Source organism: Crocodylus porosus, unplaced genomic scaffold (assembly GCF_001723895.1).
Source record: "Crocodylus porosus isolate Cpor-Errol unplaced genomic scaffold, CroPor_comp1, whole genome shotgun sequence".
In the NCBI taxonomy this organism is placed as follows: domain Eukaryota; kingdom Metazoa; phylum Chordata; order Crocodylia; family Crocodylidae; genus Crocodylus; species Crocodylus porosus.
This window is the reverse complement of record NW_017728928.1, coordinates 14,009,022-14,033,459: the sequence shown is the minus strand read 5'-3', so window position 1 is coordinate 14,033,459 and position 24,438 is coordinate 14,009,022. Positions and strand designations below refer to the sequence as shown.

The 24,438-nt window shown below is 47.9% G+C and overlaps 1 protein-coding gene across 2 annotated transcripts in view; it reads right to left on the bottom strand.

The window, feature by feature from the left end:
- MGAT5B (mannosyl (alpha-1,6-)-glycoprotein beta-1,6-N-acetyl-glucosaminyltransferase, isozyme B) overlaps positions 1 to 24,438 on the bottom strand; it is a 179,391-nt gene that overhangs the window by 63,466 nt on the left and 91,487 nt on the right. For both annotated transcript variants that reach the window (XM_019542677.1, XM_019542676.1), the window contains exons 4-8: positions 24,132 to 24,244; positions 18,838 to 18,911; positions 16,915 to 17,085; positions 14,857 to 15,021; positions 11,270 to 11,439 (exon numbers count right to left, since the gene is read on the bottom strand). In XM_019542677.1, the coding sequence (XP_019398222.1) occupies positions 11,270 to 11,439; positions 14,857 to 15,021; positions 16,915 to 17,085; positions 18,838 to 18,911; positions 24,132 to 24,244 (693 nt within the window). The remainder of the gene's footprint in view (positions 1 to 11,269; positions 11,440 to 14,856; positions 15,022 to 16,914; positions 17,086 to 18,837; positions 18,912 to 24,131; positions 24,245 to 24,438) is intronic.

The window sequence follows — 24,438 nt, the reverse complement described above, 5'->3', positions numbered from 1 at the left end:
TCGGTGCTCTTTGCACACAAGATTCTTCCCCTAGTCTCCTATACAAAGGACACATTGATGATATAACGAGGTTTTGATAGCTTGGCTAGGCAGAGGCCTTTGCAGACTGCAAAAAATCCAGTTAGTGAGTCATCATTTGGTACAAATAAACATATTTCATGAAGAAGTGCAATTTAACGGCTCAGCGAGTCCCGCTAATTTATGCGCCTTCCTTTCTCATGGAACAAAACCCACGAAGGGAAAAGAAATACCTCTGGTTTATTATTTACAATGGCAATGTTGTTTATCTGCATTCTTCATGGGGGGAATCGGCAATAAATCTACCTCACCACCTATTCAAAGAAACAGAGGCCTCTCTAATGATAGGAAACAGCTTTTGCAATCACCCCAACCTGCACGGCTTTCATTGCAATGTATATGGCTTTTAATTTGGGAGCTATACCATTGTGCATCTGTTGACATGGGAGCTACACAATGAAAACAGCTGCACCTGGCTGGAAAGGCCAAAGGGAATAGTGATATCACCACAGGAGTGTGCGGGTTATCACAACGTACCGCTTTGCGGTAAGATTATCTCCGATTCGTACAGCTACAGATATTCAGCGCCAGCTGCCGATAGAGATCTCTGTGATGTGAGGGGCTTTAGGGGGAGAACCTCAGCTGGTGGGAATCAGAAGTCAGTGGGGCTAAGCTGGTTTACACCAAGTGAGAAGCTGGGCCCTAAAGGCAATTCAGTGCTGTGTAGTTTGTTGGCACAAAGCCCACACACACAAGTGGGTTTCTTTCATACCTTTGCCCTGCTCCCCTGGTTAGACTGTAACTACCACCTCTAGGGCATAAACAGATTGGAAGCAAGCCCTGTGCCCCTATGCACTTCCAAAGCAAATAGCCCAAACTTACTGGAAGTCGAGGAAGCTGTGAACAGCCTTTAGCAAAGAATATCCCGATGTTCCACCTACTCCAGCTAGTGGCTGAAGCTGAATATGCAGGACTTTTTGACTCAGTGTGATCCTTCCCTTTAAATACGTAAGGCACACACACAGGCACGGCCTACAGCCTCTAAATCCTTTCACTTCCCAGCAGTTAAGCTGCTGAAATATTGATCTACACTCTGGAACAATGCACCAAGCATGGGCAGTGCGCAGGATGTAGCAGGTGGCTGAGAAGCAATGCAATTCAGAGGAATAATTTATCCATCTCTTCTGCTGGAGTTAGTGACTAACACCTAGTAAGAACCTGGCCCTACAGCTATCAAAAAACCCAGCTGAAATGTGTCACTTGAAAACGTCTCCATAATGGACATGTGCAACCATCTCAGTCAGATATGGAAGAAGAAGGTATAGTGTTGACATAGCTACAGATACGATATTATACTTAAATTATTTTACCATCCACTTGATCCTTTGTCATGCATCTCTCTCTAAAGGCCAGATGTTCAGGGGTTCAGCACTCACCAGTGGGGCTAGATGCTCTAAATATATGTGTCTAAATGGGAGCTGAGCTGATTTCCGCACCTTACCTGCAACCCGCTCCCTGACTTCATATGAAATCTCTGACCAATGAGGATAACAACCCAGCAGTTTTGACAATTCACGGAGTTCCCTTTGACTCAAGGGAGAGGCTGATGTGTCTAAGTCTTGAGTTCAAACCACAACAACAAACCAAGGAGAAGCTATTACATATCCATGCATACAAATCACAAAACTGCATGTCCAGTTGGTCAGTTTGGGCTATCTGCACATGCAGTTCCCAGCTTGCTTGCGTAACAGCAGCAGTCATCTTGCTAGTTGGGTACATGGCATAAAGCTCTGTTAGAGTCTGCACCTGGATCTCGCTCTAGTTTTAACATGAACACACACAAGATAAAAAAAGCTGCTTTTATCTGCCAGAGAATAATTAGAAATGCTTCAGTTTGGATGTGAAGCCCACATTTGAATGACACATTTTTGTAGTATGAATGTACCTCAGCAACTGTTGAAAGCACGGGAAAATAACGCCTATAATTAAATGTGTACCAGACAAAAGGCACTGCACCGGGGGTGTTCTGTGCATTCTGTTATAAGTCTAAATATAATATTTCTCTTCTTAATGACCTCCCCATCTGTCTATAATACTTGGAGCAGAGCCACAACAAGCTGCAGTGCCTCTCCCATCAGGGTTACATTGTCCAAGTCCATGTCACTGGAGAAGAAGGAAGCTTGTATGTCTATGAAGTGGCAGCAGGAGACAGGAGCAATGGGTTCAAATTCCCCACCCCCCACTGCCTTCCTGTGTGACTGAAGATAAGTCACTTAACCTTTCAGTGCCTCATTTTCCCCTTCCATACAATGGACATAATACTCACAGAACCAAGACACCGTGAGGCTCATGTTTACCAATCACCATTAAACAATCCCTGTTGGCTAAAGTTAAGCATTACAGTTGATGGGACTCAAGTCTATCCTTAAAATGAAGTACTTTGCTGAGCTGTGGCTGCTCATACTGAGCAGTTAAACTCCTTTGAAAGTCAGGAGCCCACCATGTCCCAGGCCCCAACATCCATTCTCTTCCACCTTCTGATTCTCATTTACAGCAGCCACATTTATATCCATGTAGGCATTTCTGAAATCCACCCCCCAACACACCCACCCACACTCCTGGCACAGTGCTCTAAATAACTGCAAACTCTTCTGGGTCACATTCTGCATTATTAACGATCCACTCCCCCACTCATTATCTTGTTCTGCCCCTGTGGTCCTTGCTTCTCATAGCCTGTGGCTGCGACACGCTATTGCTTTTCCTCTGTGGACGGGAAGGCAGAAACTGGCAGCTCATGCCAGAAAGGAAAACCAGGGAAGTCAGCGCCAACATGAATCCTTTTCTGCTAGCACAGCAGATCAAGGAATCAGGGCCACCATCACAATGGGGTAGGCCAGTGTGGGGGAGGACAACAGACTCCAGAGACATGCATGTAGCAATTATTTCTGAGGGTGCATCAGGAGGCGCACAGTGCAGGGCTTTAAACACAGTACGGTACTTGTAATTTACCATTATCCACTTAAAAGCTGCCTCATTAACAAGCAAACTAGGTTTTTCACAAATACATTTCCCCTTTTCCCTTCCCTGCCTCACTCTGCACAGTGTGCACATAAGCACACGTGTGCACACACACACACACGTCTTGATTTTCTTTTCCCCAAAGGCCCCCTTGTGCCATCAGAGTGAGGAAGAGGGGTCTTTATAGCAATAAGAATCAGGTCCAGATTCTTCTGAGTGGCTCAGTGTGTTTTCACCTCTGCTTCATTTGCAGATATCACCAAAAGCACCGCTGTCCCTTTCTGATTCCCCTCCAGAGACCCCACAGAAAAGTTACAAGGCAAGAGGCTTGTTACTAATTGATTCAGCCTGATGCTTTTGCTTTCAGCCTGGGAGCTGCAAATTGCAGCTGATGTTACAATTCAACTAGCAAGTGCCCTACAATGCCTTGTACCAGCCACCAGATAATCATGCATGTTTTGCCTCCTGCCTGTCAGGACACATCAGAGGGAAGCTAACAAAGTCACAGGAGAAATACAAGGAAAGGGGGGTGGGGGAAGGAACACCTGCATGTCATTCAACTACAGGAGAAAAAGTAGGCTAAGCTAGGAGGAAGCAGCATGATTCATGGGTTCAGAGAAGCCACACAAGAAGAGATGAGCCAGACTTTTATTATTCACATTTGGGTAGTGCCTATTATCCTTAACCGACCTGGCGGCCCACTGTAGTAGGCGCTGTACAAAGATGCAGTACGAGATAGCCCCAGCCCAATAACGCTTACATAGACAAGGTAGACAAAAGATGGGGTGGGCCTGGGGTGGGGAACGGGTAAGAGACACAGACGAGAAAATGATTTGCCCATGGTCACACAGAAGATCAATGGCAAGGTCAGAACGACTGTCAACCTCTCTTGGCTCCCGGCCCAGTGCCAAGCTTCCCCTCAGACTGCACGAAGCTTTGTCATCAAATGCCTGACTGCCGTGTCAAAGACCAAGCTTCCTCTGTTGAGGTCAATCGAAGGACCTTCCATTGGCTTGAATGTAAGTTGGATCTGGCACCGAGAGCTGGATGGCTCACACCTAGTTGGAGGACCACCAGTTTTGCTGTGAAAATCGGAGAATCCCAAACACTTCACAGATTTTGGTCCATAGTGTGTGAAGAAAGTGCACTTTTATGCTATTCGCCATTTATTGTTCTCTCTTCATTGTCCATTATTTGCCTGCTTAAAATGTTATCCAGTCAGGAAAAAGACACAATGTCATGCAAGTTAGTTAACCTATCACACCCCATGAACATTGCAATTCCATAATCCCCTCCATGTGTATTAACTCTTGTGCCTATCCATTGACTCCAGTAGGACTCTAACGGGCATGGATCAGATTGCAAGATCACACCCTGTGACTGTAAACTTTTTGGGTCAGGCTGTCTTTTCCTGCACGGCTGGAAAACCTCTCACAATGGGCCCTGATCTTGACTGATGCATCTGCTGGGGCTGCAGAAGCAAACTTACAATAAACAGTTTGTAGGGATAACCACAGGCTGAGGTATATTTGTGTAAACCTCTCTGTGAATGCAGCTTTGGAAGGAAATAAGGGATCCTAAGATTTTGCAATTCCATAGCACACCGCATCCAGGCAAGCCCTAAAGCATGGTCCAAACCCAGGTCCAATCCTGCCATCAAGTGAGCCGAGGCCTATTCTGTTCCACTGTTGCCGCACCCATGAGTAGTTAAATGCTGAGCATTTTCTTGAGCGTCCTGAGCTCGTGGTGTTTTGTGTCCCACTTAGCGAACCCCCCACCGTTTCAGCAGCCTAATTGTGTAATTTGTACTTCAGCTTGTTGACTTCTGCAGAACAGCGACATTGACTGCACGTGAAAGGAGGCAGCTGCACCGTGCTGGAGATATTTTGTGGTGTCAAAGAAATGGAAGAAGCACAGGGCTGCATTAAGGCTTGAACTGAATAGCCATATTAGGCTGTGATAGGGTCAGCGAGATTCACTCAGCAGCTCTGCGCTGGTCCCCAGGTGTTGGGTCTGGTCAGGGACAAACAGTGCTGCGCCACAGCACCCGAACCATGTGGGTGGGAAGCAAAAGCAAATGCTCTTCTGTCCTCTCAGCCTCAGCAGAACTGGCCAAAGAGAGTTGAAGTGGGACAGGGAGCATCAGTATTCATTGCTGGTGTCATGGGCCTGGACCAAATCACTGACCTGCAGAGGATGAGGGGAATCGTGGCTCTGCAGAGCAACTCCTACTCCTGATGTTTCCCCAGAGCCTCCCTGCAAAGGGCATGGGTTGTGTATCATGTCTTACTGAGCGCTGTGGCTACAGGCACAGCTGAGTCCCAAGATGTTAATTAACTATGCACGATTAATTATTAGTGTGATTTATTATTAATCATATGGATTCTATTAAACCTCCCATTGCCAGGATCAGTGAAGGCCGCCCTAAGCACTCCTCAGCTCTGCTGTCTAGCCGGAAACAAAAAATGGCAGCAAGTTTTCGAAAGAGCTAGAAAGCAAACAGGCTTCACTGAATCGTATGCTCTTCCCTTGGCCTTTAAATGTTACAAAAGGGAATACTCCATGAACTCACCCGCACAAAACTCCAGTGCCTCAGCAAATTAAGTGAGGGAGGAAAGAAATTATTCTTTTCAGAGCCACCGCTCAGGGAAGCTCCTTGCAACAGTGGAGTCCCAAGTCAGCTCGAGCAGATTCAATGGAAAGAGAAAATTGAGTCCTGGCAGAGAAATGGAATGCCAAAGGGGAGAGAGTTTCCCTTGCGGTTCCAGCAAGAGCAGAGGGGGAGGGTAAAACACTCGGCACAGACTGGAGACAAATGATAAAGTGCAGAGGAAAGTGTGCTGTAAGCCATTGCTCAGAGGCAGGGGACGTGGGCTGGTTCTCACACAAGGCAGAGCGTGCAGCAAGTCATCAGCAGAACCACCCTGCCCAAGCCAGCAATCGCCGGCTCCCCTCAGCCACCAGTGGTGTCTGGAAGGGAAGGGCTCTCCAACGCACTGCTCCTCCCGGCTTTGCCTCCTGAGGTCTTTGCAAAAGTGGGGGATGTTCCAGTGACCACTGTCCCCTGGCACACAAAGGCATTAAGCTTTTGATCCCTGACCCTGCTCTGGTGAGTGGCTCCAAGAGTGCGAGGTCAGTCCTCCCACAGCCCTGCTGTGCTGCACAGACCAGAGCTACCCATGCCCTTTTTGCTAACAAGGGAATCAATCTGTCCACTGTCTGTGAAGGTAAGTATTCAAAGGGATTTGACTCTGGGGTTGTTTCAGACTCTGTTCTCTCCTCCCCTTAAACTAGTGCTATGGCCAAACCCGGGGAGGAGAGGTGAAAAGACCTGGAAAGAGGTCTTTTCTAACGTCACCAACTTCCATCCTACCCAGCTCCATTCCCACTACCAGTACCTTTGGCTGGGCACCAGTGATTCTCCCCTCAGTGACTGACGCCTTTTTCTTCCCCTTTCTTCTTAGAGTCTTACCCCTAGGGAAGATGGAAACTTGCACATCTGTGAGTCCCTACCTTGGTTAACCCATGGCTTCCTCCTGCTCTCTCATCCCCCTGGAGCAATTTGCTTCAGGCCCCTGGACTGGCTTGAGTGTAGAGGATAGAGCTTGTCCCTTGTCATTGTGCAGGGTGTTCAGCAGGGCATGCCATGGCAAAATGTGACTCCTCAATGCCTTGGGTGGCATAAATGCACAGGGCAGCATCACTAGCTGGCAGCAACTGGTCCAGAAATGTAGGCACTTCTTTTCGTCCCTCCTTGGGGTCAGAGCCAAGGGATGATGCCCCAATCACCTCTCCTTTCCTATGCTACTGAGGGACAGGCTTCTTGTGTGTGCCTCGCTTGTACACGTGTGTGTGCGCACATGCATGTGCACACGCATGCACACACACACACAAGGCTCTTTGTAGCTCTCTCACACACACGCAAAGACCACACAAGCCAAAATACTTCTGCAAAGAGCTCTTGCCTTTATACCTGGCTGTAAAGCCACTGGCACCACAGGGGCACTGTGTATAAACAGCAAGCAATTTAACTGGCAACAGTAAACATACTCCAATATCATGTTAAAGAATTGGCTGCTTTCTTAGAAGGCTCACCTTGCACCTCAGTTCCAATCTAACAGGCCTTCTATGCCCATCCAGATCTCATATGAATAAGCAGCTGTTCCCAAGGACATCATTCATTGCAGATCGCTCACTCATTGCAGAGCAGCAGCAGCAGATAAAGCTTAACCTGAGACCTTGACACGCAAGCTTTCTGAGGAAGCAGCCTACACAGTCTGTGCACTAAATGTGCCCCTACACGTTAAGTGACAGATGCCACCTCAGAAGGGAATCTGGATACATCTACAGGACAATCACTGCAGTCCCTGTAGGGTAAATGTCTACACGCCATGACAGCAGCATGGTTTAGCTGGGATGCCCCTACGTGTGGTCTCTCCCACCTGATCCAAACCTAGACATGTACTGAGGACATTTCTCCACCCTTCTCCCCCCCAGTTGCTCCTGAAACAATGTGCCATTCATGTTCTATAGTAGCCACTGCAGGGGACAGTTTCATGGGTGTATTTCCAGGTCTGGCGGTGCAAATAGGACTGGGTGGTAGAGCAGGGGGAGAGGCATTCTTACACACAGTCTAACTGGCAGCAGGGAGCTTAGCACAGGCTAGAAAAGCCACCCAAGTATGTATGCAGCTTCTTGGGCAGGTTTTGCAGTCTATACTGAGCTCCATGCTACTGTGACTGCATCCCTAGCAAAACCCAATCTAGCCAGCTCACATACGTCTGCAGGAGCTGCAGTCATGCAGTGTAAATGTACCTGTTGAGTCCAGTTGTGCATACACCATAGTTGTCTTTGCTGAGAAGGCGTGTGCTGATCTACTGTTATTACTCCCTCCGCTTGCTGAGTCCTTTGGGACACTAAGTTACACTTAGACCATACTAAGGGCACTTAGAACACAAGCATCCACACATTCAAGATGGTTAACTTGTGCTGAGTGTCTCAAACTTATGCCACTTCAGGCAAGGGTTGACTCTTGGCCATGCTACCTAGCTCATGTTAGGTTAACTTCAGTCTGCGCCACAGAGATAAAACAAGCATTTTGCAGTCCTCCAGCATCCCAGAATGCACCACTCCCAGCCCCCACACTCCCACCAGAGCAGGGATAGAGCCCTGGCTCTTAACTGAGCCCCTGCTCACCAGCCCTTTAGTGGCAAGTCAGAGCTATGCAGGATAGAAACAGTATTATCCCCCAGTTTGGGACTCCTCATAGCATATGCTAACTTCACCGTTCCACAATACAGAACGGTCCAAGTGTAATGTGTAATTTCATCACAAATGTATGCTCTGTATTTCCAAGCCAGATGAGAGAAGCTGCATTGGCTTCCATTGCCAGGAAAGAGTGCTAGAAAGGTTAAAAGACCAAGAAAGAAATTGGCCTCAGGATGAACCATGAGACAAAATAGGTCATGCTGGAGTCTCTTTGCGGCTTGCCCACTGCTCAGTAAAATCCACTTAGCAGGCTGTATTCTACTGCAGGCAGGAGCGTGCAGTGTCGCTGTACTGATCCAGTCACTGTTGCTCAGTCCTGGCTGGGAAGGGGAAGAGAATACTTGCCAATACACGGCTGTTTTTCAGGGCTTCATTCAGAGGTGTCTCAGGGGAGCACTAGCATCAGTGCAGAGCAAGGGATTTTGTTTGTGCTAATGGACATCTAAGCTACTGTGTTCTGGAGAATGGCGAAAAGTCACAGATGACGTTGCAGGCTGTTGTGGCAGAGTCACTTGCTGCTGAAAGCAAACTCCTCACCAACTCCTCTAGGAGTTAGCTGAGTTTTCCCTGCCATTAACCACACCTGTGAGGATCTTCATTTAAAAAACAGGCATTAACTTCAGTCACCCTAGTGTATGCAAATGTTATTTTGACAGCACCGTACTTTGGCGCACAGCATGTACTCTGACCTGAAGATTTTTGTGCAAAGTGCGTGGTTCTTACAGAAGCTGCTGTGCTTTGCATTAAGCCCAGGATGATTTTCTGAGATAATTACTCAGGAGCAAATTCCCCTCCTTATTCTGAATGCTGCAGGGGTTGGGTCTCCCCCCCCATCCCCACCCCCCACCATGAACTTTCCAGCATGGATTATTATGCAGCAAGCTGTGGCTTAGTATTGCCCAAACTGATTAGTCAATGGGGCAGCTTTAGATTGCTGTGTTTTGCCTCCTGCCTTTATTTTTGCTGCCCCTTGCCCTGTAGGTCTGGATCACTCTTTAGGGGAAAACATCAGGATGGTACAAGCAGAGGGGGGTCTCCTGTGTGCCTGGGGACTTGGATAGCAGATAGAGACATGCTATTGGAGATAAATGTGGTGATAGAGCCCTGCGTCCTTTCAACGGCCCGCTTAGCAAAGATTGTATTATTGCCAGCAAACATGCACAAGGAGTGAATTACCAACAAGACAAAAGGGAGCTCAGAAGATTTAGGGCACATCTATATGGCTTTCCTCCCAAACCTGGATTTGCCACCAACAAAATAGGCCCTTGCTGCTCCTTTCCAGAGACCAGTGATCAAGCCGAAGAGATGGTTCAGGGCATATACATAGCCATGCCGAGGTTCTCTGAGAGCAGTGCTGGAACAGGGGGTGTTCAAGTCTGCATTGAGCCACTTAGCCTGTTTAATTGTAAACTGGAAATGTCCTTAGAGAACATCTATAGGAAATCAGCTGGTCCCTGAAAAATGCCTGGATCTTAGACATCCAAAAGTGTAAGGCCCCACTACTGGAGGCATTTGGAACTGTACTGGACAGAGCCCTACATCAGACACTACCAGGAACCATCTTGCTCTTGGAGAGGCTACTAGGCTAAAGGAATTAATAGCTCTTTTCCACCTCTGATGACAGCTGGCCTGATTTGAGGAGCTAGCAGGGGAAAGCAGGCACTTGGTGCTCTTGAAAAATCAAGCCAGAAGGTCTAGTGAGTAAAACCCAGTGGGTCATTTACACTCTGGTCTCCTTAGACGAAGTCTCTGCCTTTATATCACTCTGATGTCATGCCAAGGCTTCAGTGTAAATGTGAAGCAGTTTCTGGTGCATACCCAAGATTCAGTCCCCACCCCTCAACCCTGAGCATGTTGTGCTTCAATGCTTCTGGATGAGAAGGGCAGGGCAGGGCAGGCTTACTGAGGGCAGCATGACTGCTGTTAAACAGTGCCAGCACAGTCAGTGGAAGCAAAATGGGAATGCTGGACTGCTGCATACCTACATCCTCCATCCACGCTGCCATCACACTGTCTGGGCTGAGTAACTTGGCAAGGCTGCACATGAAAGACTAGGCTAAATGAAACCAAAGGGGAGGACTTCCCTGTGTAGAAAATCAACCTTGGACCAGAGCCTTCCTCCTCATCCTGCAGCAACCTTCCTCCTCAACCTGCAGTCACTTCAGTCATCTGTTTCACCTCTTACTTCCACTGGCTCTACACCAGTGTCATTCAGTCAGATTTGGGTGTGCTACTTCCGACTGACACCATGGTCAGCCGAAAGGAAGATCAGGACCCAAGTTCCCAATTCTATACAGCACAAATCCCACATTCATGGGAGTGGTTCTTGGAAAAAGGCAGGTTCCTCAGCTCACCGCTAGGGGAGACAAGGACAGATGCTAGTTTTTCAGGCTGGGCTGCCTGCAGTGGTCCCAGGCACCCGTGACCAGTTGACGAGTAACATGTTGTTCAAGTCATGCACCCAGGAGTGGCATATCCTCAGCTGGTGGGTAAACAGTGGAGTCACAATGGCTCATGCCCACTGAGGATCTGCCCCAGAAGTTCTCTGGCTTTGCCAGCACTGGAGATTTCGATAATCAGTGTCCGACCTCTGGTGAAACTGCACCACAGCAAAGCCTGGCCATCGTACTAGAATCAGGGCATCAGGCCATCCACACCTCCTGGAAGCCAGGGTGAACTGCATGCATCAGGCCTTTCCTTGTCTATGTTTACACTGGTGCCACAATAGCAATGGCTGAACTGAGGGTAAATACGCAGCGCAAACCAAGTCCATGACAGCACACACAATTGTGTGCCCTGGCTCCCAGCAACTATGAAAACGTAAGAGTTCAGATTAACCCTCGAATGGCTGGAGATGCGGTCTGCCGATTCAAAATGCCAACACTGCACATTTTACCACCCAGGAACACAAACACCAGCCCAACAGATAACCCCACCTGATCATGGACATCAATGTGGCACCCACCTTTGCAGCTCTTTCAAAGAGACCGTGACTTTCAGGCTGTGTCCCAGAATGAAGAGGGCTGCCAAGATGTCTGCCCATTGGACCATCTCACCCAGAGGCCCTCCTTTCAGCACTCTGGGGCTGAAGACATCCCCTGATTCCTCGGTCAGGAAGCCAATATGAACCAAAATCTAGAGACAAGGAGAGAGGAGGATGTTCTCATGACTAAGTCACTGTAGACCTGGCTCTATAGAAATTGTTCAGAAGTAATACCACATCTAGTTTTTCATGGCCAAACAAAAAATTCAGGTTGAACCTAAACAGACCCTTTTGGACCTTTGGTAACAACGCAAACCATCATTTGGCGATAACCTGCAAAGTGTCTTGCTTTGTTTTCAAGCTATTTAACCCTTTCGCTTGATGTTTTTCTCTTTTTGAGTCCATTTTAAAATAGAAAAGCCATTTTGAAACAAACATTTGAAAAATTTCTTTGAAAAACAGTTGGGACAAAATTTTTCAGTATTTCCAACGTTTACAGCCGAAGCTAGTCATCAAACATGACCCAAATTTGCAAAAAGTTTCTGTCTATCCAACACATCATTTTCCAGTGAGTTTACTGTCTGTGGAAACAAGGTTCCTCAGTTCTGGTGTATATAACAGAAGCTACTTAGTACTCCAAACAGGGGTACAGTGAGCTCCTTTGTCACCCAGGGCACCCAGGAGCATACCCGTGCCTCTAGATGGTCTCCAGGGCCTAAGGGGTGAGGGGCTCTTAGGTTCCAGTTGCAGACTCCAGCTCTGCACAGAGGGGAAGGAGACATCAGGTGAAGCCCAGGCAGTTCTAGTGCCCTGGCAGCTGTGGGGGTAGTGTCCACTAGCTAAGAAGTTAAGCCTCCTGTCTGCCCCTCGCCTCCGAACAGGTGCTGCCAAATGCCATGCTGAGCAAATAAATAAAGCCCCTAATTTGGCAGTGTGCAGGGGTACCCGTGTCTTCACTCCCTGCTTCTTTCCCCTAAACAATTAGCTGCCAGCACTGAAGAGTCTCCCCAACATCTCTGCTTCATTCTTAGCCCTCTCCACAGGGCCCAATGAGTAGCTATCTGCCTAGCAGCATAGTTGCATCCTTTCCAGTGCCCACAAGCCTTGATTCCAGGCCACCCCTTAAAACTCTGGCTATGTGCCCCCCTTGCCCACCCCTAATTACTCTACTGACTCCAAACTCCTAGGTCCTTATACAGGTTTTTATTCCATCTTCACTCACGCAAACCTCTCAGGCTGAAAAGGCAACCAAATCCATGGTTAGGCACCACAGTACCACATTTAATCCATTCTAAGAGGAGGGTTCCCCCCCCCCCCGCCCATTTTACATGAGGGAAGGAAGCCCCTCATCTTACAACTGAGTACAAAGAAAGTATTGGGGGTGGGGACATGACACAGGGCTGCTGTGGCTCAGCTCCAACCCCTACCCAGGGGAGGCCCATAACTGCAGCTGCTCTCTGCAACCTGCATTGCCTTTGTACCCTGCCATCTCCCCACTGCAGACTCTTCTCATCATTTCCACCACCCATGCAGCCTCTTCTCCCCCACTTGTCCCTCTCTCTCTCTGCCTTACTCATGCTCTGTGCAGGCAGACTCCATGCATGCTTCAGCCTGGAGCACTGAGCATAGCCACAGCCCAGACCTATAGCAGCAGCACACAGCCCGCATGACTGCTATGGGCCAGGTTGGGGACATGCTCCAGGCTGAAATAGGGATGGAGCCTGCCTGTGTGGAACAGAAGCTGGGGGTGGGGGAGCAGACACTTTTTGGGGGGAAGGGGGACCTGAGGCTTGTGGGGGGCAGGCAGAGGGCAGAGATGGCAGGGGGAGAGGCACAGGCAAGCTGCTTGACCTCCCCATACCACTTGTCCCCTGCAGTGATGCATTAAAGATACCTCTCCAATAATTATATTCTACACAAGCAGAATTATAACAAATTTATAATTTTTTACATGTATAGAATCTAATTATGGGGGGTTGTCTTAAATTCAGGGTCATCTTAGATTTGAGTAAATGTGGAAAGAAGCCTGATAGGCAGAGACGTCCTGCTTCCACAGATTCCATTGACTTCAATGGATAATGTGGGCTCTCAACACCCCTTCCTCAGATCTGGACCCACTGAATGTGATCAAGTTGTAGGTGCTCAACACCAATCAGGATCAGGGCAATTTGCCAGCATAATGAACACGAATGCACCATAGAATTTCAGCCATGGATTTTAGGATGGCCTTTCCCTATTTAAATAAGGAACCAGGTGCCCTAGAATGGCCTATATCTACACCCAATACAGTGTCAACAGCTGGACTCCTGGCTTAGTCTTCACTTCCCCACAAATAAGATCTAGGATAGTCTGCCCAGAAAGAGGAAACAAGCCCTGGCTGCCAAACACTCAGTCTGGCTTTCAGTTCAGATGATGGTTAGGGGTTGGTTGAATGTGCATAAGAGTTCAGTTCAGATGTTGGTTGGTTGAGTGCACCTAGCAACCTGCCCGTGGTCCTCAAAGGCCAGACAAAGTCAACTTACTGGTGGGCACTGGAGGAATAAACCTCTCTGCCTGCCTGTCTCACTGATGTAGGGCTACAGCCCCAAACCCCCCACTCTGGTTACAAACTCTGGCTGCAGAAGGCACATAGCCTCCATGGTAACAAGGTTGCAAATTCCTGATGGGGGGGGGACTTGCTCGTCCTCTGTCTTGTGTAACCCTAAACTCTCACCCGGGGGTGCTGACATTTTTTAAACTGACCAACCAGTGTCAGCCATAGTCTGAGAAGACTGATCTATCATTGGTCCAAGGGATGAAGTCAGAAAGGCTATTTAAGGTCCCTTCTTCCTGGAAGGGGGGGGAGCCATATTGGAGAACATGGACTAAGCACACAGCCTCTGGAGCTCTTCTACACTGCAGATGAACATGTGAGTAACTTACCTGAAACTTATCTAGAAATAAAGCTTACTATAATGCAGAGGTGTGTCAAAAGGCGACTAAGCCGGTACTGTTTGCTCCAGGCTATTCTGTGATACTTCTCTAACCTGTACCCTTCCCCAAGCCTACCCTCTTTAACCAATAAAGCTCTCCTATATAACAAGCTTGGTGGACTTGCTGGGAGAAGGATTGGGGCATGCCTTATGCTCCCTGTGCTCGTCTGACTAAGGAAGGCTACTATCTGCGCTTCAGGCTTAAGGAAGCATTCCACATTCTTGCAGTGGATCAAGCACCCTCAAGGTCTACAAGGCCTGTGTACCCCAGAGGGCACAGGGCCCTAATAAAGATCAGACCCCTGTGTGGTGGTAGCAATTACCCCAGGCTTGCGGGTGTGCTCCAGGAAGGGGGTTGGGCAGATGTGAGGCACCCCAGAGGAGGCACTTGGAGCTTGGTAGGTGGTTGGGTGCAATGAGGTGGGTGGCTCAGCACAGAAGTGCCTCCTATTGGCCCGCCAAACACACAGGCTACTTGTACCCTCCTCCCAACATTTTGTACTGCCTCTTATTTGCTGCCATTCTTCCACATCATGAGCACTGCAACTTCTCCAACAGCCCAGGACAAAGGGCTCCCACAAACAGTTCATCCGGTACCTGCTTTTGATCCCTCCGTCTGCCCTTCAGTTTCTGCTCCAGGCGTCGGGTTGCCAGAATCCACTGCATGGCCAAGTGCCGGATCCTCTTCTTCATGAAGATCAGTGATTCCTTACCGCTCCCAATCAGCTCAAGGAGGTAAGAGAGGTCGCTCCGAAAAGCTGCCTAGGAAAGATACAGACTCTGCTTTTTTTTAGTGTAGGGCCTGCTGGATCTCAGGGAAAGCAACTAGGAGAGGAACTCTTGGGGCACAACTACTGCCAGACAGGACTATGGAAGCTTAGCCTCTCTGAGCTCTGGACATGTCACTGAGGAGGAGTCATCTGTGGGGAAGACTCAGGTCTTGGGTAAGGCGATATTTTCAGAGGTGCCAAGTTCTAGCAGGAGGATGGAGGAAGAGCTTGACTAATGCAGAAGTCCCTCATTAAGTCCAATTCCCAGTCTCTCTGAAACACATGGGCAAGGTGAGCAGCAGTCAGGGACAGGGTTGATGCATTACACAGAAGGAACTTTTCTCTTATTAACATCAGCTCTCTACTCTTGCCATATCCACAGTGACCTAGCAAGAGGAACAGACTTTCAGAGCTGGGTGCAATGAATTGAATGCATCTAGGGCACTGAAAAAAGTTAACTAGAGAATGGGGGACAGCAAGTGAGGAGTCTCCACCTGAGGTCAGTCTTGCTGCAGGCAAGAGCCTTAGCAGCCCAGACTATGGTAAGAGGCACTTCTGCTAGTTGGTCCTTATGCTTCCAAAATGTCCACTCAGAAGCACAGGGACACCCTGCTCCTGTGATTCCAGTCAGAACAGAGGAATAGCCAAAAGTGCTGGCATTAAGTGAAAGAGATGTCAGGCAAAAGACTTAATCTCCTACCCTATATCTCTCACGCATATTTGATCAAAGCTAGAGGCTCGACCAACACAGGACAAAGAAGGTGTGACTGCAGGAGAGGTAGGCCTGCCTGCGCTGGCTTTAGTTTAGGCAGCATAAGTAAAAATGCAATGAAGACATGGTAGTTTGGACTTCAGCACAGAGCAGCAGCCACAGCATAGACCCACAGTCCCCAGACATCTTGAAGTACATGCTACTGGTGGTCCACTGCCTGTGGTACCCAGGCTGGAGAGATTAAAGCCAGCATGGGCAGGCCTACCCATGCCACTATCACACCTTCAGGTTGATGTGTAGCTTGTGTCCACCAGCTCTCCAAGTGTATTTTGCCTTCTTGTAACTAATTGGTTGGCTCCCCACCAGACACGAGGAATCTATCACTGGCACTGCAGTCTCTGAAAACACCAAATCCATGTGTGGATATGTGGTCGTTTCTGTCTAGTAACCCACTATTGCACAGAAAGCAGGTAGTCACAGGTCCATCAATTGAATGATCTCAGCAGATAAATGGGTTAGGGCAGTGGTGCTCAGCCTTTTGCCCCAAATGAGTGTCCCAGAGCCCATCTATGGGCTGGACTGGACTGTCTGCAGACCAGACTGGTCCCTGGGGCCTGGCACCACCTCCTCTCAACTCCCATGCACTGGGACTGGGTCTCAAGTGCTACCCCCTCATGTCAGGACTGAGTTCCATGGGGCCAGCACCACCCCCTTCTGCCCCCCTTTGCTGTAGGATTGGGTCCGGCACCACCATCTTCTGCTCTCCTGCCACCAAATTTACAGACCCAGAGGGAGCTCCACAGGTCAGATGACATGGTGCTATCAGCTAGAGGTTGAGCACCCCTGGTTTAGGGTAAAAAAACTAAACTAAGGCACTGAGTTCAGCCTTTGCTACAGCAGTGCTACAGCCCATTATAATGAATGCCAAGTGTTACAGTAGAAGGTTGTGCTTGTGGGTTTAATAATGCCTCCAGTCTGATATGAACACATAGGCATCCATAATACAAGGCCCTCTGCTTCAATGGTCTCCCTCATATAGGTTTTCTTCTGGCACCGTTGGCATCTCCTTGCCTTTCTCACTCTACTATGTAGAGACTCTGAATCCAGCAGCCCTCAGAGAAATACTCCTAAAAGATGGTGCTGGCCTGATTCACATGCCTGCACTGACCTTACCTGTGCCTTGGGCAGTGGCTTGGGTGAAGGCATGGCTGCCGTCTGATTTCTCCACGGCAGCGGAGGACAAAACCACTCAACTTCGCTGAGGTAGATGAGGAAGGAGCATTCTGTGCCATCCACACCAAAAAATGCATAGCAGGGGTCAGAAGTCCACCTGGCCCTCATCCACTGAAAGCAGGAGAAGACACAATTCAAAGGGATGACCTCTGTCAATCTCCAAGCTGGGGAACTGGGCCTTTGGCATGCTAGACAGATGTTTCAGGGTCCTCTGCTCCCACTAAGACACCAGTAGGCGACCACTGTAAGCCTGGTTACAGGCAGGGACCCTGGGAACCTTTCTGTGGGGAAACTTGAAGCACTGGGAGAGGATAGCAATGGGCACGTGCTTAGCTGCTGGAAATCAGCATAGGTGCACTGACAGTGCCACAGTCTTAATAGCATTGAAACTATGCTGATTTACACCAGCTGAATAGAGCAGGTCCATGGCTTTACAAAGCATTTGGACATCCTCAGTCATGACTTTGGTAGGATTAATACCAAACACAGAGAAATTCCACTGAAGGTTCCTCCTTGACTTTGCATCTGATTCAGCTCTGGCAGGAATGCATGGGCTCTTCAGGGGCAGAACCACTGAAGTCCAGGTAAAGGGTGGGGAAATTCAGAATAAAACACTGCGGTGAGAACTTGTTAGCCTTGCTGCTCTGGAAACACAACTCTGGATTTCATAACCTAAGGAGAAGCGGGTACTGAGAACCAAAGAGACAGAGATGTACTGGAGTTCCCCAAGGGTGATTTTGCATTCAGGAGAATAACCACAAGGCCCAGTACAGATCTATCATCCTCTGGAATTGCTTGTGCCAGCCTCTTTCTAATTTAACTACAAAAACGAATCTACTCAGGAGACGTGTCTATGTGCCCAATATGTAAAACACACCAATCATCCAGACAGCAGATCGAATTACTGCATTCGACAATTAAATTACACTCAAAATTTAACCAAGCCCTGGAAGAAGATGGAAGGAAATGATGGTTAGTGCTGGGAGAATGTGAAAGCAGAGCCGTAGTGTCTTATTAATATGCTCTTTAATATTTTTGCCCATAAACTAAATAATACATAACTTAAAGCAAAGTGGGTGGCTGGCAGGTGGAACTTTTAATTGGTTCATCTCAAACTACTGCGCTCATGACCCAGGATAAATGCCAAGCCTATTCCCAGGTACAGAGAGCAAACTGTATTACATAGGATGCACTATTGGAGACCAGTGTCATGTTATCTTAATGCAATACTTTCTCATTTGCAATGTTTAGATTATTCCCCAGAAACTAGACAATACTCCATATATTTAAAAAGAATCCTCACATTGTTCATACTCAAATACTTAAACCAAACATAAATGCATGGCCAGATAAATCACAGACACCCAATTAGGTCCTTACGACAAAGGCCCATGGCAAAAAATCTAAATGCGTCTCTTCTGCTCCAGTATCAATGGGCTGTTTTGATTTGTGTTCTTCTTTTGCAGCAATAACATGGCCTTTTCTGTCTCCTGATCCTCTGGCACCCTGTGAATTGGAGCACTGCAGTCTCTCTTGTTTGAAAAGTAATCGAGCCAGATACAAATGTACCCAGGCGGAGGGAGACAGAAGTCCATTTGGCTTTGAAGGGAACAGCAGACAGTTCTGCACCCTCCGTTCCATGGACCGCTGCTTTTTTAGTTTTACATTAAATTCCTGTGCCCAGATGGCAATTATTCCATGCCACTGACAGTTATTTCCATTTTCATCCCCAACTCTTTTTCCTAGAGAAGAATGGTATGGAAATAGCAAATCTGTAACAATCAGCTTGTGCACCTTGACATCACCCCAGAGGAAAGCATGTTGAATTTGGGTTAGGTTAAAAACCACTTGGAGACAACTCACCTCCACTTTTCCAGAGCAGTCAGGGTACTTGGGGTCTCTGGGTGCCTCACACTGGTCTCGCCTACCTTCAACCACTGCAGAAAGAGAAGTCAGGCATGGGGAGAAGTGGGTCACTTCATTCAAACAGTGGAAAACTCCAAGACTTGGGGTGAAGGGTGCTGACCAGAGGTACTCAGTTGTCACTACCTAGAGAGCTCTCCACCTGTTGCCATTCAGTAGCCAGTACTGATGTGTGAGACAAAAAAACAAGCCTTCATCTCCTTTGCTGCTCTTGGGATATTTCTGAGCTCACCTTGCCAGCTTGAGTGAGCCCCAGGGAAAGCCATGGAATTGGGGAGGATTTGGCACCCATTCTACAGACAGGAAAACTGTGGTACACAGCCTTGCTCAGGGTCCCACAGGAAGTGTAGGCAAAAGCAAGGGTCCTAAATCACCTTCTTTGTCTGCTGGACCTCCTTGTCCTTTCATCAGATCACATTTCTATTGGGCATGATGCTAGTTACAACTTGTATTTCAGCCCAAATTACTGGGCATTGTCTAGGGCAGAACTCAGGTTCCAGCTCCTGCCTGTGATCACGCCCTGTACTGCCTTTTAATAATCTGTAAACAGACTTTTGTATCCAAGGAAGTACCTGACAGCCTTGCAGGCACATACTGTAAAGCTACAATAAAAATTGTCCCACTGAGCTGTCAAGTGCAGAGCTGGCCCCTGGGGCTACTGCTGCCAACATGCTCAGGTACAACCTGTGCCATCAGAGAAACTCACACTCTCTGTCTCTCCTTCTCACATACACACACGCGCGCACACACAGAGTCAGAATACTGAAACAGGCACTGACACGCAGTGCAGACTTGGCAGAGATCCTTTTCTCCTCAGTTAGAGACTCCAGCAACACCCCTAGGGAGAGGCCACATAACTCACTAAAGCTGTTTTTAGCCCCAAGTATGTTTTAACAAGTGGATAGAGCCAAAGAAGCAATGTACATATTTAGTTCAAGCACTGGGTTTAGGGTTGGGGTTCACAGTTGGAGAAGGGACAAAGTCAGCCTGGGTTTGTATTCTGTGCTGTCAACATCTGCCAAATAGGGCTGCGCAAAATTTTGCTTGCAATTTCATTTCAACACTGTTTCGACTCATTTCAAGGTCAAAACAGCAAAAACAAAGCAAAACAAAGGGCGTCGAAATAACCTCAAAACAAAATGAGGCTAGTCGAAAAGTTTTGACCATACTGCTGGGGATGGGAAGTCAGTCCAGCTAGGCTGACTTCCAATCCCCGGCATGATCTAGTGCGGGGAGACGAGGAGGCAGCCGAGCTGGGCTGAGTTTCCCCAACCGATCGTGGGGATGGTAACTCAGCCCAGCTGGGCTGAGTTCCTTTCCCCAGCCCAATGGTCATGTGAAACATCGAAACAGCATCAAAACAGCCTGGCCATTTCGACTCAAAATGAAATTCGATACAAAACACTGTTCTGTCCAGACCTCGAAACTGAAGTCAGAACAGAGCAGTGCCATTTCGCACAGGCCTACCACCAAGCTGTTGTTGAAAAATCTGAGACCCAGTTACTGTTGCAACTTCTGCTGCTCTTGGGATATTTCCGAGCTCCTGACTTATGGGAGATCTTGGAAGGCAAGCTGTTCTTAAGATATGCTGGAAGCAGTAGACACAATGTATCTAGGTTTTCCTACTGGCACTCCTCATTGCAGTATATGGGTATTTATGGGAGGGATCTTGGAGTCATTATTGATTCCAAGATGAACATGGGCCACCAATGTGAGGATGCAGTCAGGAAGGCTAGCCGCACCTTGTCATGCATCCACAGATACACCATGAGCAGGTCCAAGGAGGTGATCCTCCCCCTCTATGCAGCACTGGTCAGGCCGCAGCTGGAGTACTGCATCCAGTTCTGGGCGCCACACTTCAGGAGGGATGTGGACAGCATCAAGAGGGTCCAGAGGAGGCCACTCGCATGGTCAGGAGGCAGCGAGGCAGGCCCTATGAGAGGAGGCTACAGGACCTGAACCTGTTCAGCCTCCATAAGACAGGGTTGAAAGGGGAACTGGTGGCCGTCTATAAACTGGCCAAGGGGGACCAGCAGGCAATGGGAGAGTCCCTGTTCCCCCAAGCACTACTGGGAGTAACAAGAAATAATGGCCAAAAGTTCACTGAGAGTGGATTCAGGCTGGATATCAGGAGGCAGTACTTCACTGTCAGGGTAGCTAGGATCTGGAACCAACTTCCAAGAGAAGTGGTGCTCACTCCTACCCAGGGGGTCTTCAAAAGGAGGCTAGACAGACACCTCACCGGGGTCATTTGGCCCCAGTACTCTTTTCTGTCCATGATAGGGAGTTGGACTTGATCTGCTCAGGTCCCTTCCAACCCTACCAACTATGAAACTATTTCCCAAGTACCAGAAAGGCAAGAATAAGCTCTCTTTCTCTTCCACTAATAAACTGTGTGTATGGGGTGGGGGGGAGGGCAACTATGGGAAATGTACATGCTCTGACTTTTGTATTTAATTCTGAATGCAATTAGATCTGTTGTCATTCCTACCCATTGCAGCACTGAGTTTCACTGCACAGGTCTCGCTTATCTGACATGCCACCTGCATTGCTCTCAAGTCTCCCTTTCTTGGGAAGACTACATTGTTTCCTACAGTGCTAATGCTCCCAGCAGTCAGGGAGCATCGCCTCCTGTACAGTCTCCTTTCCCAGTATTCCTTGCTGGGAAGCCTACTGATTGCACAAGCCCTGGGATCTACAACTCCCAGAACTTCTTCAACCAAGCCCTAAACTAGGAGCAGGGCAAATGGGGACACAGGCCCCTTTGGAAAGGTCCACCTCACCCTTTGCGAGTTCATTTTAATGATGGGAGCACCTACTGACTGGGAGCTGATTTAGAAACAGCCAACTGAGCTCTTGCTTAGCACCTGTTAGCTGTTAACAACATTCAGTCACTAGTGACCTGGCCCACATTCGGTCTGCCATCCATCATTCATAAGCCAAAGAGCAAAGAGTAGGAAACATGACAGTGGGAGGGGAGATCAGGTATTTTTCAAGTGTTCTATGCTTTACCATGTTACCAACAACTGTGCAATTATTTTTGCTGTTAATAAGATCTTTGCTGCTTGTGTTCATTAGAAATCACGGTTCCATAATATAGATGGGCATTAAATATTGATATTACAATAGGATTATTGTACAATACAATATTTTATTGCCTTCCCTACACCCATCCTAGCATGGACGGGAAGACAGCTGAGGCTGCTTGGAACCGGCAGCTTCCCTGGCCAGAGGAAGAAAAATTAGCAGGATGATAAATATTTCATACTCCAGGGACAGCCAGAGCAAGCCATTCATGAAACGCTCTCATGACCGCTGCATTAATCTTGGGTTTTTAATCAAATGTGTTTGCCGTTTCTAGGCATCTGATTTGATTCAGTAAGGTAACGGCTCCAGCTCTGAAGGGAGACAAAGAGGGCAGCAGGCTCATATGCCGATTCCTTGGGTGCTTTGCTAAGAGTAGTGCTCTAGATCAGATTTTGTCCCGTCATTAGGAAAAATTTGAGGGGCCCACTCATGTTTTGGAACCCAATGTGGGGAAGGGGGGGTGTTACTTAAGAGTGGGAGCACCCTGAGATGAAGTCTTTGGTCATTCAGTGACCCCCAACCAAAAGGCTGCATAGGGTAATCATACTTTTTATATCTATACCTGTGGCTAAAAGGTCACTGCAAAACCCAGGTGGATCAGAAGCCTGCTCTAGGACATTCTTGGCTTGTCCTCTCTCTCTTCTCTGCTCACCTTAAGCCCTAACTGTTTTTGTTCTTGTTCATAAGAGATGATTGAGAGGCCAAGGCTGTGGTGGTGGATTAATATTAGATGGATTAATATTAAATGAATGTATTACAGCTGCATGATTAAAATACATGTTTTAAATTATTTTAGAAGCACAATAGCATTCTCCAGGGTGTGCATCTAACAGCTGATTTATACACACTAGGAGTGTGCTGTGGTGTGCCTCATCATACCACGGGAGTGTGTATACTAGACTATAAACGTGTGTCCTGCAAGTAATGGCTTACTAAGGGAACAGCTTTGCAATTCTGAACATTGGTATGATGGCTACCATCTTGGCTGACACACAAGAGGTTGAATGGGGGATGTTCTGACCCAAAAGGCATGAGTTGCAACAGCTTGTATTGATGCTGTATAGGTGAGGCTGTAACAAACCGGTATCCCCTATGAATAGGCATGGAGGGGGACCTGCACTACAGGCTCATTTGATTAGGTGGTCAGGGTGCTTTACTAGCATTAACTCATTAACATTCAAAGCGTCTTAGACTCATTTGAAAATTGCACCCTATAATCCTTCACTGTGCAGGTGGTCCAAAACGTGCACTGATCCAAACTGGATACCTTTGGAGATATGAGGTCTTTTTCCCCCCCTGGGTAGGACCAAAGCCAAAACAATACCAGAATATCCTCCATGGGCCCATCAGAATACGGCTTAGGGGACTGCCTGCCTCCCCTTTTAGGCCAGGATTAACGGCGTGATTGATGGGCATCTTAGAAATACCTAACATAGGGTTGATCTAGGAGTTGTTCTGAAAATGAGAAAAGTTTTAGGAGTCTCAGCTCAGTTCCCAGTGGCTATATATCCATGACACTATGTACTGCTCTGCATCACTATTTCCAGCAAGGAAGATAAGGCCAAGATTTTCAAAAGCGTGTTCCTGTCCACCTTAAAGCACCTGCCTTCTGAAAATCAAGCCCTGTTACACTGTCTCCAGTTGGGCACTCAAAAACGAGATATCCAAAGTCATTGCTGACTCCTGACAACCAGAGACCTTGCCTGGACTCAGCTGTGCAGAATGAACTGCCCTTCTAGGCATTAACATGGGCTTGCCGGGTGAATTCGGAAACTCATTGATGAAGCGGTAAATGTATTCAAGCAGGGTTCTTGCTTGTGCTGTACCTACTCTGGGGACAGGGCTCCCAGACATGCTAGTTCTCCACCTTGTGTGTGCAATAAATTCACACAGAGTCAAATGCAGGAAGTGCTATGAATCTTGCCAGGCAGCCCATTCTCAGATGTCCAGTCTAATTTTGAAGACATGAACGATCTGGGTAACAAGTACAGCATCCAAATTCCTGTGTCCTCATCCAAACCTTTTGTGGTTGGATATGGAACTATTTTCCCTTAATAAATTTGTGCGGCACTAACATGTTGCTCTGGGTGTGGGTATATCCAGTCTGTGGGGCAGATGGAGGGTCAGGAACCGCAAGGCGCTCTTACCTTTTCCATTCATGAGGCTGTTGCGCAGAATCTGGTCTACTTTTATTGCAATGTCAGAGACATTCTGAGCAATAGCTTGGATCCTCTCCATCAAACCCACTGCTGGCTGGAACCTGAAAAGTAAATAAATAAACCCTGAAAACATTATTCCTTCCTGTAAGGCATCCAAGCTTGTTAGAAAGAGTAAGAAGGGCTTCCTGCCCAAAATAACTATCCTCCCAGACTGTGAACTACAATACCAAGGGGAGCCAGTAGCAGCAGTTCTAGCAATGCTCCAGGACACAGTGATGGACCAAGTTCTCCACTA